Below are 15525 nucleotides of genomic sequence, written 5' to 3' on the forward strand. Positions count from 1 at the left end.
TGCTTGGCTGCTAACTTGATAATAAAGAATGTTAGCCTTTGGCTTCATTTTACATGAATAAAGGGAGTTCCACCACAAAGTGGGTAGGATTATGTCCCCTAAAAATATAGTTTAAGTCCTAATCCTTCTACCTGTGAATATGACCTTGTTTGGAAATAGGGTCTTTGCAGATGTGGTCAAATTAAGATGAGGTTGTACTGGCTTAGGATGGGCTCTAATTCAATGACTGCTGTCTTTAAAAGAAGAGGGAAATTTGGATACATACATGGACAATAAAGAGAAGAATGTGAAGATGGAGGCAGGGACTTGAGTGATTTGTCTATAAGTCAAGGAATGTCAAAGTTTGCTGGCAACCACCAGAAGCTGAGAGAGAGGCATGAAACAGATTTTCCCTGAGAGTCTTGAAATGAACCAAATCTGCCGACATCTTGATTTTGGACATCTGTCCCCCCAGAACCATGGGAGAATAAACTCCTGCTATTTAAACCACTCAGTCTGTGGTAATTTCTTATGGCAGCCCCAGGAAACGAATTCACACTACTAAATGAAAATAGATCTCTGTCTATCAATACCAATATCAACACCAATATTTATATACAGGGATGATAATGACCTTAGTTTTCCAGTTCTTAACAGCATACTGAATAATTGTGCATGATCGTATTTCAGGTATGTAAAATAAAATTGTTCACTTATTTTCTTCCAATCACCGTTTTCTCCTTCTCCTTTTTTTGGTTTTAGATCGTTATAAGTTTTACAATGGACTCTCTTGTTGCAGCAAACACCAAATTTTGCTTTGATCTTTTTCAAGAGATAAGCAAAGATGATCGTCATAAAAACATATTTTTCTCTCCCCTGAGCCTCTCAGCTGCCCTTGGTATGGTCCGCTTGGGGGCTAGAAATGACAGTGCACATCAGATTGATGAGGTACGTGTCCACCAGGGTGCTACACGGGGTCCTAAACTCTGGGTCCACACTCAAAGTCAGATGCTAATCCCACTCAGGCAAGCCAAGGGGCTTATTGCACCCTGGGCTTGGTCAGAACCCATCCCTGTCTCTGAGTCTTTATTTGTATTTTCTCCACCTTACTTCCTCTTCGATCCTACCATTCTTAAAGTCTCACTTAAACTTCTACGTTCTTTAGGGTGCTCCCCAACTTCATGTCTGGCAGCTTTTCTCATTCATCTCTATCTTTATCTCTGTATGCATGTCTGTCACTCTTTTACTCTATGATTACTAGTACCAATATTGCTAGCGATTTTTAGCATGTGTATATGTCTTCTCTCTCACTCATTTCATTAAATAAATATTCATTAAGTACCATATATGGTTCCAGTGGCTAGAGAGTTTGGTGTCCTCCTGGACTCTTTCTCTCTCACTTTACACCACATTTGTTTGAAAATTCTGTTGGCTTTTCTTTTGAAAGATATCCATAATCCAGGCACTTCTCCCAGTCTCCTTGAGGTCTGAACCACTACCATCTTTTCTCACCTGGATACTGCAGCAACTTCCTGATGGGCTCTCCTGCTCTCACTGGCAATCTATCCTTTGCACAGCAGCCCAAGAGACCCTTTTAAAACCTGAGCCAGATTCTATTTCTCATCTGTTCAAAAACCTGCATTTCTCATTTCACTCGTGATAGCAGTTCAAGTCCTTACAATGGCCCACAAGGATCTGGAGAACTGAATCCCAGATAAGCCCTGTGACTCCATCTCTCACTTTCATCCCTCCTCACTGTACCTGTCACACTGGCCTCCTGACTTCCTTGGGTAAGCCATGCCCATCCTATCTTGGGGCTTTTGCTCTGGGTCCCTTTGCCTGATGGATCTTTCCCCTGGTAGCTGACCTCAGCTCACTTTCTTCTTCAAGACTTTGATCAGTGTTTGTCTCCTATACAGCGCCTACTTTGACCTCCTAATCTAGTGCTGCATCCTGACCTCCAACCCATAAGGGATACTTTTTTTTCATGTGGCATTTTCCACTGTCTAGCATACTGCATACAGTAATTAATTACTATGTGTCTTGATTTTTGTATGCCTACTCCACTAGAATATAATCTCCTGGAGGGCAGGGATTTTTGTCCTAGAACAGTGCTTGGCTTACAGTAGGCACCTAATAAACATTTCTAGAATAAATAAATGAAGGTAATAAGAACAAATCCCCAAATAAACTACAAGTTCCCGTGGTTGGCCTTATACTTCCTTGGATGTAGCACATAGTGCAGGGGTTATGCTCAAATCAGGCTGTTTCCTCTGAATATGGAGCAGTAGAATTTATGGATTAAGACAGAATGTGTTTCTGGGGTCATTCTGCTTTATTCATCTACTAAGATTTGGTGTATTATTTTCTTATTCCATTAGCAAAACTTAGCTTTAGAGTATGGTTTGCATCTTGCAGGGCAGAATTCAGATGTTCTTTCTTAGGCAGTTGAGGGCACCTGCTGACCAAATGGGTCTGAGTAGTGCAGGATATGACACCTGTCTCCTACCTTTCTACCAGGCTCTGGATAACTTGTCTTTTGCTGTGCTCACTCCCTTGATTCATGTGAAACTCTAGATCAGCACTGTCTGACACAAACATAATGAGAACCGCATAGTAATTTAAAAATTTTTAGTAACTGTATTACAAAAGTAAAAAGAAACAGGTGGGACTAATTTTAATAATAATTTTTTAACCTAGTATATGCAAAATATCATATCCATGTATCATCAATATAAAAATTTTAATGAGCTTTTTTTTATACTATATTCAAGATCTGGTGTGTATTTTGCACTTACAGTCAATTCAGATTGTGTATCTATGAAATGCTCCATAGCTACATTTAGCTTGTGGATACCTCTATATTCTTTTAGTTTGGTTATATTTATTCATAAATGCTCTCCCAGTGTAGCAGTTGGTTCTTCTCCTCCATTCCACCTCCCGACCCAAGGATAGAAGCATCCACTTTCCTTTAAACTGTTGCTGATTGTTTTGTTTCACTATGTAATCATTGTCATTGTCTCATTATGAGATATTTCTGAAGTTATTCAGGCTTCCCTCTGTTCATATTATCTGAAAGACCCCATCCCGTTATCACGCAGGTAGTACACTTCAACGAATTTTCCCAGAATGAAAGCAAAGAACCTGACCCTTGTCTGAAAAGCAACAAACAAAAAGTGCTGGCTGACAGCTCTCTGGAGGGGCAGAAAAAAACGACAGAGCCTCTGGATCAGCAGGTGAGCCGCCACCGTAGAAAACTCTTGCCCTTCTTTTTTACAAACTGCTTATTCTGGCTGTAGGATATTGGTGATAGTTGCTTATCCCCAAATATTAGACTCTGGATACCATCAACAGCAATAACCTCATGTGATCTGTGATTCCTTTCTGAGTATGGATCTCAGATGTCCTTGGCTATCAGCTAGTTTCCTAAAGAGTAGAATCTGGTATCTTCTGCTTATGATAAAGAAACCTAGATCATCACTCTGTCACTCATCTGCTTCTACAGGCCACAGGGCCCCAACATAGAGTATGGTCAAAGATAAAGGTGGTAAGTGGTAGGGTCAGCTGTGGAATTCTTACTGTCTCCCTCCACCTCTGCTTGTTCCATTTCGTGCTAAAATCTGCACTGACAGACAAAACTTTTATTGGTTGCCTCATGCCAGGAGGTGGAAAGATATTCTCCAGGGTATGCGTCCCGCTACATTAGAAAGTTTAAGAGGTGGGTGGATAGATGATTGTCTTTCTTTCTTTCTTTCTTCCTTCCTTCCTCCCTCCCTCCCTCCCTCCCTCCCTCCCTCTCTCTCTCTCTCTCTCTTTCTTTCTTTCTTTTCTTTCTTTCTTTCTTTCTCTCTTTCTTTCTTTCTTTCTTTTTTCTGAGATGGAGTTTCGCTGTGTCACCAGGCTGGAGTGCAGTGGTGCGATCTCGGCTCACTGCAACCTCCGCCTCCCGGGTTCAAGCGATTCTCCTGCCTCAGCCTCCAGAGTAGCTGGGATTACAGGCACGAGCCACCGTGCCGGGCCTCTTTTAAATATAAAGAAAATCAGGGTGTGTCAGTCTGAAATATAGTGAGCGTTGCTGAGTTCCCCAGATGTATTTTTCCTATATGATCTTGATATAGATGCCGGAGCCATAATCTTCCACTGGGACCACTTCGCACCCTCCATTCCTCTGTTCTTCCCAGTTCACTTCCCCCTGCATGGTAACAGAGACAACTGACATCTTACTAAGAAGCTCTATCTTGCTTCTGTACAAAACATGCATCTTTTAGTGGTGTTTAGCTCTTCCGATAGACACCGTGAAGGTCACATTTTGTTTCTTCTTTCCTTAGGCTGGGTCCTTAAACGATGAGAGCAGACTGGTCAGCTGCTACTTTGGGCAGCTTCTCTCCAAATTAGACAGGATCAAGACTGATTACACACTGAGTATTGCCAACAGGCTTTATGGAGAGCAGGAATTCCCAATCTGTCAGGTGAGTTGCACACAAATGGTGACTAAAGCTACCATATAGCATACTGTTTAAAAATCAGGGAGTAGCTGGGTTACTCACCTGCCATCTAGAACACAAACCTCTTTGACAGGATGATGTACTGTGGACTGGTGAGGTGTCCAGGACCTCCCTCTTTCAGTCCCACACTTTTCTTCTCTTTCCAGTGTTCAACGTGACCAGTTTATGGGACCCATTGTGAGTGGAGCAGAGTGGGTGGAAAAGGGTTGTGTGAGTAATGGAGCCTTTGGAGCACGTGTGGGCTTGGTAATGGCATCCTCTCCTGATTGTCTTCCCCAGTCAAGGTGCCTGGTTACTGCACTTCTCTCTCCCTTATCTGTTAGGTGCCCCCAAGACATTTCTGTGGAATCTCCTTTTGTGCCAGGATCAGGCTACCCCCGCAATGCAATTGTGTTCACTATGCTCTTTTGAGAGTGGTGTAGTAGGAGGAGAGTGCATTTTGGCATTTGGAGCTGAAAGGCACAGGACTTGTCTCTGTGACTAAACAGCTTTGTATTTAGAGCAAGCTGTGTCTCCATCTGGGCTTCAGTTTCCTTTCGGATCACTAGAAGGAGCCACGTGCTGAACAATAAATGTGGGGGATATGACCAATGGCAAAGACGTGACATGGCTGGTTAGCGCGGGACTAGCCAGGAGTCGGGTGGCCTCCTTTGGCCAAAATAAGTGTGTTCTCTTGTAATGAAAGTAAGATTTTTCATGCTGGATTTTTTAAAACTAGCCTTTTTATGAGCTATAAATTCATACATTAAACAATTCACCTGTTAAAAGTACACAAACCAATGGGTTTGGTATATTACATTACTGATTTTTTTTTTAAATTATAGTAAAATACATATAAAATTTACCATTTTAAACATGTTTATGTGTACATTTCAGTAGCATTACTTACATTCACAATGTTGTGTAACCATCACCTTATCTATTTCTAAAACTTTTTTTTTCATCACTCTAAACAGAAACTCTGCAACCATTAAGCGGGAGTTTAATTCTTAAAAACAGAAGCATTTTCCAGCCAAGTCTCTCAGGTTACTTGATATTTACCTTGTGATGGCTCCACAGATGGGTTGTTGAAATAAAAGGATATCCAGTAGGAAAGACTTGTCCCGTTGTAACTATAGACTGTCTATGAATAATGTTCGATATCCTCATTTGTCACTACAAAAACCGAAATGTCTCCAGCTAGTTTAAGACTGGGGATGGCTAGAAACTGTCAGGCCTGTCCCTGCAATGTGAAATGACCAGGCTCATCTTTCTTGGGAGACTTCTCAGGAGAGCCTCACTCCTAACTACGAGCATCACTGCCTGACTTTATTGCATTATTTCCCTTTTATTCCAATGGAACAGGAATACTTAGATGGTGTGATTCAATTTTACCACACGACGATTGAAAGTGTTGATTTCCAAAAAAACCCTGAAAAATCCAGACAAGAGATTAACTTCTGGGTTGAATGTCAATCCCAAGGTAAGAAAGCCCAAAAGCATGGGAGCTGGTATTGGTTTCCATTTAAAGGAAAATTGGTCTGCCTAGCTTTGCAGATTGCTGGTCTACTGGGGGCCAGAGGTTCACATATGTGGACTGTGTTCAAAGCATGGTTTGGAGAATGAGATACCATCTCACACCAGTCAGAATGACTATTATTACAAAGTTAAAAAATGACAGATTCTGTCAAGGCTTCAGATAAAGGGGAACACTTATACACTATTGGTGGGAATGTAAATTAGCCATTGTGGAAAGCAGTTTGGAAATTTCTCAAAGTTAAAACAGAGCTATCATTTGACCCAGCAATCCCATTACTGGGTATATATCCAAAGAAATAGAGATCATTCTACCAAAGAGACATATGCACTCATATGTTCATCACCACACTATTCACAATAGCAAAGACATGGAATTAACCTAAGTGTCCGTCAATAGTGGGTTGGATAAAGAAAATGTGGTAGATATTCACCATGGAATACTACACAGCCATCAAAAAGAATGAAATCATGTCCTTTGCAGTAACATGATGGAGGCCATAATCCTATGAATTAACACAGGAACAGAAAGGCAAACATTGTTCTCACTTATAAGTGGGAGCTAAACATTGAGGACACATGGGCATAAATATGGCAAGGAACAATGGACCCTCCAGATACTAACTGGGGGCAGGGAGGGAGAGAGGAATGGGTAGAAAAACTACCTATTGGGTACTATGCCTACTGTCTGTGAGCAACATGCCACGTAACAAACCTGCACATGTAGCCCCTGTATCTAAAATAAAAGTTGAAATTAAAAAAAAAACAAAACAAAAAAGCATGGTCTGAACAGCATCAAACAGTTAAACTGCTTAGATATTGCCGTTATTTATTATTGCAGTTTTGGTCTCTGGTCTTGCTGGCTCTGGGTGGGAAAGGAGGACACCAGCCTCGTTAGTGCTGATCTTCTTTGTGGGGCTTAGAGAATGCTCCCTTCTGCCAGTGCCTGAAGGGTCAGGTCAGGCTGCTGGACACAGACTAGGCCCCTTTTTGATCATCGTGTGGGGCTGGCAAAGATGTTCGTGTACAGTGAAAAGTTCGGAGTGCATGAGAGAGCACAGGTAGTGCATTACGTCTCCTGCCTTCAGAGTGAGATCATGACCCCAGGCATTTGCATACATTTTGAGTGGCTGGAGGCTGGGAAAAGAGAGTTGACTTATTTTATGCTGTCCTTGGTACCAGAGTGACACTTTCGGTTCCTCCCTTCCATTTGGTGGCTTTCTCTCCCTGTCTCCTCTTTTTCTCACACTGACTTAGGGATGGGATACCCCTGCCTGCCTTTCCTTGGGAGAAGTCTCTAAATTCCAAAATTATTGCTTCTTCCTTCTTTCATAGGCCACAAAAATGACCATTCTTTCAAGGCTCTACTCAGCTGTCAAAAGGAAAGCAATTCATTAACGAAATTCATATTAAGGCCTGGATATGTACTTTCCCCTTAGTGAGTTAACTCCTCCAGAGTATTTTACATGTAGATGATGTCAACCTAATCTATTATTATGGGATTTAAGTAGAGCTCTTCTTGAGATAGAAGATCTTTTCTTCTTAAGACATCTGAAAACATTAAAGTAACTGGTGATTTGTTAGTTTGAGGTAGGAAAGGGTGTACCCTAAAGATGGGATATTGCCTGCTAGCCTGGGGCTTTTCAAGTGGGGCTTAGGGCTGTGTTATTGTGGAAGGAGCCCCAGAGCTGAGCCCAAAGGTGGAAGGCCTGAGGACCCATTCCCGCCGGTCTTACTGCTTCTTGGCTGTGTGAGTTCAGCTCTCCCTGGATGCAATTGATTCTTCTATGAAGAAGGGATAGCGATATCTCATCGTGGGATGGATCAATTAATTGATTAAGGTGGGATGGAATGAGAAAGAGCATATAAAAGTATCTATAAAACAGGTTTTATATCATGGTCTAGCACATTTATGTATATTTTTGTTTATATGTAAGCATATATCTAATGCTATGTTGAGTGCTTGAGACAGGAAGTTTATATTGTAGTTCTTTGTTCTCAAGGGAGCTTATCATATTTTCAGATCACTAACTATATAATTTGAAAGATAAACCATAGTATAAGATGTCTACTGACAAGTTCCAAACACAAGCAATACAGGGAATCAAAGGAGATTCCTTCTGTTACAGTGCTGTGATTGGACCCCCTGCGAGGTGGAGTGAGAGGGTTTCTCCCCTGCCCCATCACCCCCTCTCTTACCTCCAGCCAGGACTGTGAATTAATCTTCCTGGGTTAGTTCTTGAATGAGACACTCCCTAGTCTTGGGGGTGATAAGCTGCATTAAAAAAAATTATTGGCCAGGCGTGGTGGCTCACGCCTGTAATCCCAGCACTTTTGGAGGCCGAGGCAGGCAGATCACCTGAGGTCAGGAGTTCAAGACTAGCCTGGCAACATGGCGAAACCCCGTCTCTACTAAAAATAAAAAATTAGCCAGGGGTGGTGGCAGGCACCTGTAATCCCAGCTACTCTGGAGGCTGAGGCAGGAGAATCACTTGAACCCAGAAGGCAGAGGTTGCAGTGAGCAGGGATCACGCCATTGCACTCCAGCCTGGGAGACAAGAGCGAAACTCTGTCTCAAAAAAAAAAAAATTATCTACACAAATGCTTTTGATACAGTTCATACTCAGGATATTCTCTGGGATCTTTTTTTAGGTAAAATCAAGGAACTCTTCAGCAAGGACACTATTAATGCTGAGACTGTGCTGGTACTGGTGAATGCTGTTTACTTCAAGGCCAAATGGGAAACATATTTTGACCATGAAAACACAGTGGATGCACCTTTCTATCTAAATGCGGTAGTGTATCAGAACTCATGGTTTTCTAGCTAGCCAACTGATAATTTCCACTAGGAATGATTTGCAATATGTATACTCAAAAAGTTACAGCTTACATTTACAATAAGAACATTTTTCGTTGATAAGAACTAGTACCTGCATTTCATTGAGTATTTTTGTGCCAAGTGCTTCCTGCACTGAGTATTTTTCCATTTGTGATTTCATTTGTTCCCCCAAAGAGCATTATGAGATGGGTGTTATTATGATTTCCACTTAGGATTTGAGACAAAAAAACGGAAAGGCTAAGTTAGTTAGCTGGATTCATGCATTAGGATTCAATCTGTGAGCGTTTGCCCCAGAAACTTGTGTTCTAAGCTAGTAGATTTGGAATGGGAGGAAACAGAAAGGGTTGGGTCCCAGCCACCCACTTGTTGGCCAGCTAGCTTATTACTGGAGATGCATTTTTCTCTCAAGCACTGAATATCCCCATCTGCAGGTTAATGACCCCTCACCCACCACCTTGAGGTTATTATGAGATTTAAGGTGCCTGGGGTTGTGCCTTCCCTCTGAAGGAGCAGGTGTTGTTATTTAATATGGAGATGATTCTCACTTAACGATGGCTGCCCTTGGTTCTGTGGTGAGGTCATCTAGGCCAGCCGGCATGGGGTGGTGTAAGGCCAAGAGGCTGGGCTGGGGTAGGCCCTACAGTGGGACAGCTGGCAGGGCGTGTTTCTGCTGACTTAACAGTGGAGATGCTTTTATAGTAAGTTTACCAATAGTCACCTTGGGAGCTGAAGAACTGATTAAAAAACATGGAAAGGGCCAGGTGAAGTGGCTTACCCAGCATTTTTGGAGGCTGAGAAGGGAGGATCACTTGAGACTAGGAGTTTGAGACTGGCCTGGGCAACACAGGGAGACCCTGTCTCTACAAAAAATAAAAAAATTAGCCAGGTGTGGTGGTCCATGCCTGTGGCCTCAGCTACTCAGGAAGCTGAGGTGGGAGGACTGCCTGAGCCCAGGATGGTGAGGCTGCAGTGAGCTGTGATGGCACCATTGCACTCCAGCCTAGGTGACAGAGCAAGACCCTGTCTCAGAAACAAACAAGCAAACACTCGGCCCCGACCCCCATCACGCCACAACAAAAAAAGACACAGAAAGATAAAGTGTTGGCAAAGTAAGGGCCACTGATGAGTGGGCAGACTCTTGCAGGCTGGATCCCTGGTGTGGCTCAGGACTTCTCCTGCAGAACCTTCTCATCTTTAGGAACCCCTGTCCTCAGTGAAGCTGGGGCCATATGAATTTGGGAGCTTCCCATAGCTGTCCTGTGTCCTCCTACCTTGACTACTACAGAATGAAAACAAGAGTGTGAAGATGATGATGCAAAAAGGCCTCTACAGAACCGGCTTCATAGAGGAGGTTAAGGCACAGATCCTGGAAATGAGGTACACCAAGGGGAAGCTCAGCATGTTCGTTCTGCTGCCATCTCACTCTAAAGATAACCTGAAGGGTCTGGAAGAGGTAAGTATTCATTTCCACGTCTCTACAAAATATTGAATGATAGATCTTTAGAGAACAACACTGTCTACTATCTACCACCTCGAGGAAATACAGTATCTCAGCTGTCAGAGACATCAAGGAATGTATAAGAATCTGAATTAGATTATATATTTATTCCTCATTTGTTTAGAATGTAACAACAAATGCCAAAAATATTGGGATTGGAGTTTCTTCTTTAATCTCATAGCTCTCTGCCACTGTTTTAGCAAATCAAGGAATCTGGGTTCTGAGTAACTTGAGAAGTTTTTAAGTTTTTCCTTTTCTCTGAATATCCTGACTTCTGGCCTCTTACTCATACCATTTTTCTATAGCTCAGTTAATTAAAGAATTAACTGAATCCTGTTTTGGGGAATATGTACCTTGACAGAAGTGTAGAGAGTGACAACAGAATTGACTGCTTGTGAGGTAGGAATTCATAAAGGCTGGAGAAGCTCAGCTACAGATTGTCCAAGGGGGTAAAGAGATAAAGATAGAAGGAGAGAGAAAGTGAGAGAGAAATACCAATATAGCAGGTATAGTAGTTACAACATCAATAACAACCATTATTCAGAATTTGCTATGTGCTATCACTGTGTTAGGTACTTTATATATATGATTTTGTTAATGCTTGCAAGAACTTAATTGTATTATCTCTGTTTTATGGAAGAGGAAATTTAACTTCAGAAAATTAGGGCTTGGCCACAGCACCCAACTAATCGACTGAGCTTTGCTGTGCTTTGAACACTTGTCTGTCAAACACCAGAGCACACTGGAACCTGAGTTGTCTCCTAACTTCTTCTAAAGAGGAAAGATATTTGCTTGAAGTTTTAAATGAAATCAGACTATTCTCCAGCTTAGGGAAAGGCCTTGAAGGTCATCACTGCCCACTGAAATGGACTCAGGCACCTTGAAGTAATTGGGGCACTCTTTGCGGTCCCATAATCTGATGGCAAATATTATTTCCTTCCTCTTGTAGCTTGAAAGGAAAATCACCTATGAAAAAATGGTGGCCTGGAGCAGCTCAGAAAACTTGTCAGAAGAATCGGTGGTCCTGTCCTTCCCCCGGTTCACCCTGGAAGACAGCTATGATCTCAATTCCATTTTACAAGACATGGGCATTACGGATATCTTTGATGAAACAAGGGCTGACCTTACTGGAATCTCTCCAAGTCCCAATTTGTACTTGTCAAAAATTATCCACAAAACCTTTGTGGAGGTGGATGAAAACGGCACCCAGGCAGCTGCAGCCACTGGGGCTGTTGTCTCGGAAAGGTCACTACGATCTTGGGTGGAGTTTAATGCCAACCACCCTTTTCTCTTTTTCATTAGACACAACAAAACCCAAACCATTCTCTTTTATGGCAGGGTCTGCTCTCCTTAAAAGGGGAGCAGTGTCTAGTACTTTGGAGCTGGAGGAAAATGTCAATACAATCTTCCCCTGGCATAAGATGGGCATTTGAGTTTTTGGTAATATCTAAAGCATCCCCTTCATCCTCCAGCCATCAGCTTGTGCTTATCTTGATCTTTCTGTCACCCTGTAGCTTATTTTCATCTGAGTTTGTTAGTATTGAAGGGCTGTTGTTCTCTACCCTAAACTTTCAAGCATATACATTCACCCTTTGTGACCTGAAGGTCAACACAATTCAGAACAGTACCTACCTCCTTTTGAAGGAACCCTAAAAGTTCAGGTCATTAGACCATTTCTAAGAGATGGCAAACTCAGAAGCCACTTTAACATGGGTGGCAAGAGAACAGATTTGACCAGAACGTGTTTGGAAACTCAGCTCTGTTTCTGGGGTAGTTATGATAGTGGTCATCACTGGGCGAGATGCCCTGTTTCTTCCTTTGACAGCTACGGCATGGAAGATGTCCTGTGAGGTCTTTTCACCCAGGAGAAGGCAGGGCTTGGGTGTATTTAAGTGATAGCTCAAAGATGTGTGACTGCCCCAACCAAGACTCATTTTGCACAGAGCGGGGGAAAGATATTTGTCTTGTGATTTTGTCACTGACCCAGGAAAGTGGCTAGTGGATTTAGAGGAGGTTTATCTCAGTTTTCCTTATTGAGTCCCCCAACATTATCATCAAACACTTCCCTCTGTCTCTCTTCCCGCTAGCTCCAAGAATTCCCACCTGTGGCTAGTTCCTTTTATGCACCCAGCACAGGCAGGTGTTGAGAGAAGTGCTGCTGGCATTGTGGACGGCTGGCCTCCATGTGCCCCTCTCTCTGCCTTCTGGCCACGTGGACTTTTGTGTCTTCTGAGAGGTCTCATGCCAGCGCACATGGTGAGAACAGGCTTGAGCCTGGGCATGGTGTCCATAGAAATGCTTGTTGGCTGGGCATGATGGCTCATGCCTGTAATCCCAGCACTTCTTGGGAGGCCGAGTCAGGTGGATCACTTGAGTCCAGGAGTTCGAGACCAGCCTGGGCAACGTATTGAGACCCTGACTCTACAAAAAATACAGAAATTAGCCGGGCGTGGTGGTGTGCACCTGTAGTCCCAGCTACTCGGGAGGCTGAGGTGGGAAGATCACTTGAACCCAGGGGATGGAGGCTGCAGTAAGCTGAGATGGCGCCACTGCACTCTAACCTGGGTGACAGAGCGAAACACTGCCTCAAAAAACAAACAAACAAAAAAATCCAAAAAGCCAAAACAAAACCTGAAACCCTTGTCAAGAAGGCCATTGGGCTCATCTCAATCTCTAGTCTACTGAAGGCCTGACCTCTGAGTGTTCCTACTCGTGGACTCAGGGCCTCTGTTCTCTGGTGTGGTCATCTGAGTTCCTAATTTCTGTCTTAGCTGAATGTTCTGCCGTGACCACTGACACGTCTGACTCACATCTCTTTGGAGTCAGTCTCTCGAGGTGGCTTTCAGGTCTTGCTTGTGGCTCAGTTTCCTTGGCCCGCCTTGTGGCTGTCCTCTCAGCTGCCACCAGTCGTTCAGTGTGGCCACAGCAGTTATTTTGCGGAAGGCAGGTGAACCACACCTGCTCCCATGCTAGCCTCCTCTTCCTTTTCTCACCTACCCCAGTGATTTCTTTGTACTCTGAGAGACAAGTTCCACGTTCTCCATACAACCTTCTCATTGTTGAAGCTCACTTACGACCTAAAACAATTTGACGTTGGTAACGTGAGGCAGTTTGAGGCAGTGCCTTTTCCAGAATGCATGTCCCATGGGTCAAATTAATTTCAGATAACCAAAAACTTCATGTCCCCTGTGGTTCCTTTTGGGGTTGACGTTTTGGGGGCTGTTTCCATGTCTGACATGGCACCACTGCCAGACACCTAGCTGGAAATCATGACCTATATATAGGCCTGAATTGCCCAGCATTTCTTTTGTTCTTATTCTTTTACTTGGTAAACACATTTTTTTTTTTTCATTTACATCGGGATTTCTCAGATTTTGAAGCATGAGAGGGAGAATGTATCTATTTACAATAATGAGGAAAATTAAGAATCTTAAATCTTTATGTAAATCAGTAAACATTCTTTACTAACCTTTGATTTATTAATGTTTCTTCTGAATGAATAAAGCACTTTTGTTATTAGTTAAAATATGTACGATGTGTTGCCAACTGATTTTTTTAGGGATATAAATTTAACTTCAAACTGTTTCATCCAAAAATATAAAAATACATAATCTATGAAACTAACAATTCATCTCAGTTACACAGGAAAAATACATCTTGCCCCAGTAATAGTTTCTCCCAGCTTTCCATCATAATTACATATGAAGGCATATAAAAAGGATGAAAACTGACAATGCTAAAACCAGAGTGATAGCCAGCTGATCATCAGAATATAGAAGAAATTTCTGCCGACTACAAGTTTTTCTTTTTTTTTTGTTTGAGGTGGAGTCTTGCACTGTTGCCCAGGCTGGAGTGCAGTGGTGAAATCTTGGCTTACTGCAACCTCTGCCTCCTGGGTTCAAGCGATTCTTAAGCTTCAGCCTGCTGAGTAGCTGGGATTACAGGCGCCCGCCACCACACCCAGCTAATTTTTGTATTTTTAGTAGAGAGGGGGTTTCACCATGTTGGCCAGGCTGGTCCCGAACTCCTGACTTCAAGTGATCCACCTGCCTTGGCCTCCCAAAGTGCTGGGATTACAGGCTTGAGCCACCATGCCTGGTCCCTGCTGACTATAAGTTAACGAGGCTGGGCAGTGAGGCATCGTTGAGAGGTCACCTGCATCTCATTGCCAGTGAGTCAGTCTGCCTGTTTCCTCCCATTGCTGCCTTCCTCTGAGTTCAGAAACACACGCTGTCTCTCAACTTGAATTTTGGATGTCTATCTCTTTACTTTGTACTTGCTGCTGTCCTTCACCCTCTGTCTTTCTTATTAGTTTCTTTTTTTCTGCAGCCATTTGAAGACTGAATGACTTCCCAATTATGACTTGGGAGAAAGTGAGGACAGGCATTTGTTCCTTCCATCCTAGGCAGTTTAGTCATCAGAAATAAAATACTTTTGGTGAAGCCAAGGACAGGAAGAGTCTTGTTGGCAGTGTTCTTGGATATTTTATCTACACTGTCTGTTTAAAGTGTCCCAGACCCAGGCCATACGAAGAGGAGAATATTTACCCGAGCCCAGCAGAACTACACTAGATGGAAGCCTTTCAGACACTGGAAATTATGCTCCAAACAGGGAGATCTTGACTCTTCATTTTTCTTGCACCAGCAAGATTGACCCAGCAATATAGTGCCCAGGGGTAGAAAGAACATACAAGTCCGTAGGCTGATACAATTGCTGGAAAGCCAACCAGAGCATGATTTTAAATCAACGAGAGAATGAGCTCCCCACTTCCTCAGTTTAAGGTTTCCTCCATACAGCAATGTTGACAGGTAGAACAGATGAGGTAATGTAGATTCAAAAACAATTGTTTCACTTATGCTGACTGTAAATATTCTGGTAAGAGAAACATGGCTCCCTAATACATACAGAATCTGTATGTTCAATTGCATTTCAATTCAAGTCCTCCTTATGACTTCATACATTGTCTAGTGCATACTCCTCAAACTCTTCTGTAGTTTTTTTCCTTGAGCTGGGACAAGCCAGAACACGTGTTGCTTCATTCCTAATTGCTGTTTACAGCTTTTGCATGCTGGTATTTTTAAAAATTACACTGTCATTAACCTGAGGCGGAGGTCCAATTGGAGCAACAGGGTGAGGAAGCTTGTGCAGTTGTCTCAATGGATTTCTTTGCTCCACAGTTGAATGCCAAT

At 42.8% G+C, this 15525-nt stretch overlaps 1 protein-coding gene across 2 annotated transcripts; it reads left to right on the forward strand.

Annotated features, from left to right (window-relative positions):
* Window positions 1-759: 759 nt before the first annotated feature.
* SERPINB12 (serpin family B member 12) lies at window positions 760-12044 on the forward strand. 2 transcript variants are annotated; one of them, XM_009252443.4, is made up of 7 exons: window positions 760-931; window positions 3085-3215; window positions 4308-4448; window positions 5829-5946; window positions 8652-8794; window positions 10124-10291; window positions 11286-12044. In XM_009252443.4, exons 1-7 carry the CDS (start codon window positions 760-762, stop codon window positions 11688-11690), a joined length of 1278 nt encoding a protein of 425 aa, XP_009250718.4. In that variant the 3' UTR covers window positions 11691-12044. The 2 variants fall into 2 exon arrangements, with proteins under 2 accessions (XP_009250718.4, XP_009250719.4); XM_009252444.4 differs by having other exon boundaries at window positions 3085-3155.
* Window positions 12045-15525: the final 3481 nt, after the last annotated feature.

This window comes from Pongo abelii, chromosome 17 (genome assembly GCF_028885655.2).
Source record: "Pongo abelii isolate AG06213 chromosome 17, NHGRI_mPonAbe1-v2.0_pri, whole genome shotgun sequence".
In the NCBI taxonomy this organism is placed as follows: Eukaryota; Metazoa; Chordata; class Mammalia; order Primates; family Hominidae; genus Pongo; species Pongo abelii.

What these genes read in the sequence shown, in the direction of transcription:
- SERPINB12 (XM_009252443.4), top strand. Translation starts at nt 760, where the DNA reads ATGGACTCTCTTGTTGCAGCAAACACCAAATTTTGCTTTGATCTTTTT. An exon ending in GGTTGAATGTCAATCCCAAG is followed by an intron (nt 5,947 to 8,651) that starts GTAAGAAAGCCC and finishes ATCTTTTTTTAG; the next exon opens with GTAAAATCAAGGAACTCTTC. An exon ending in ACCTGAAGGGTCTGGAAGAG is followed by an intron (nt 10,292 to 11,285) that starts GTAAGTATTCAT and finishes TTCCTCTTGTAG; the next exon opens with CTTGAAAGGAAAATCACCTA.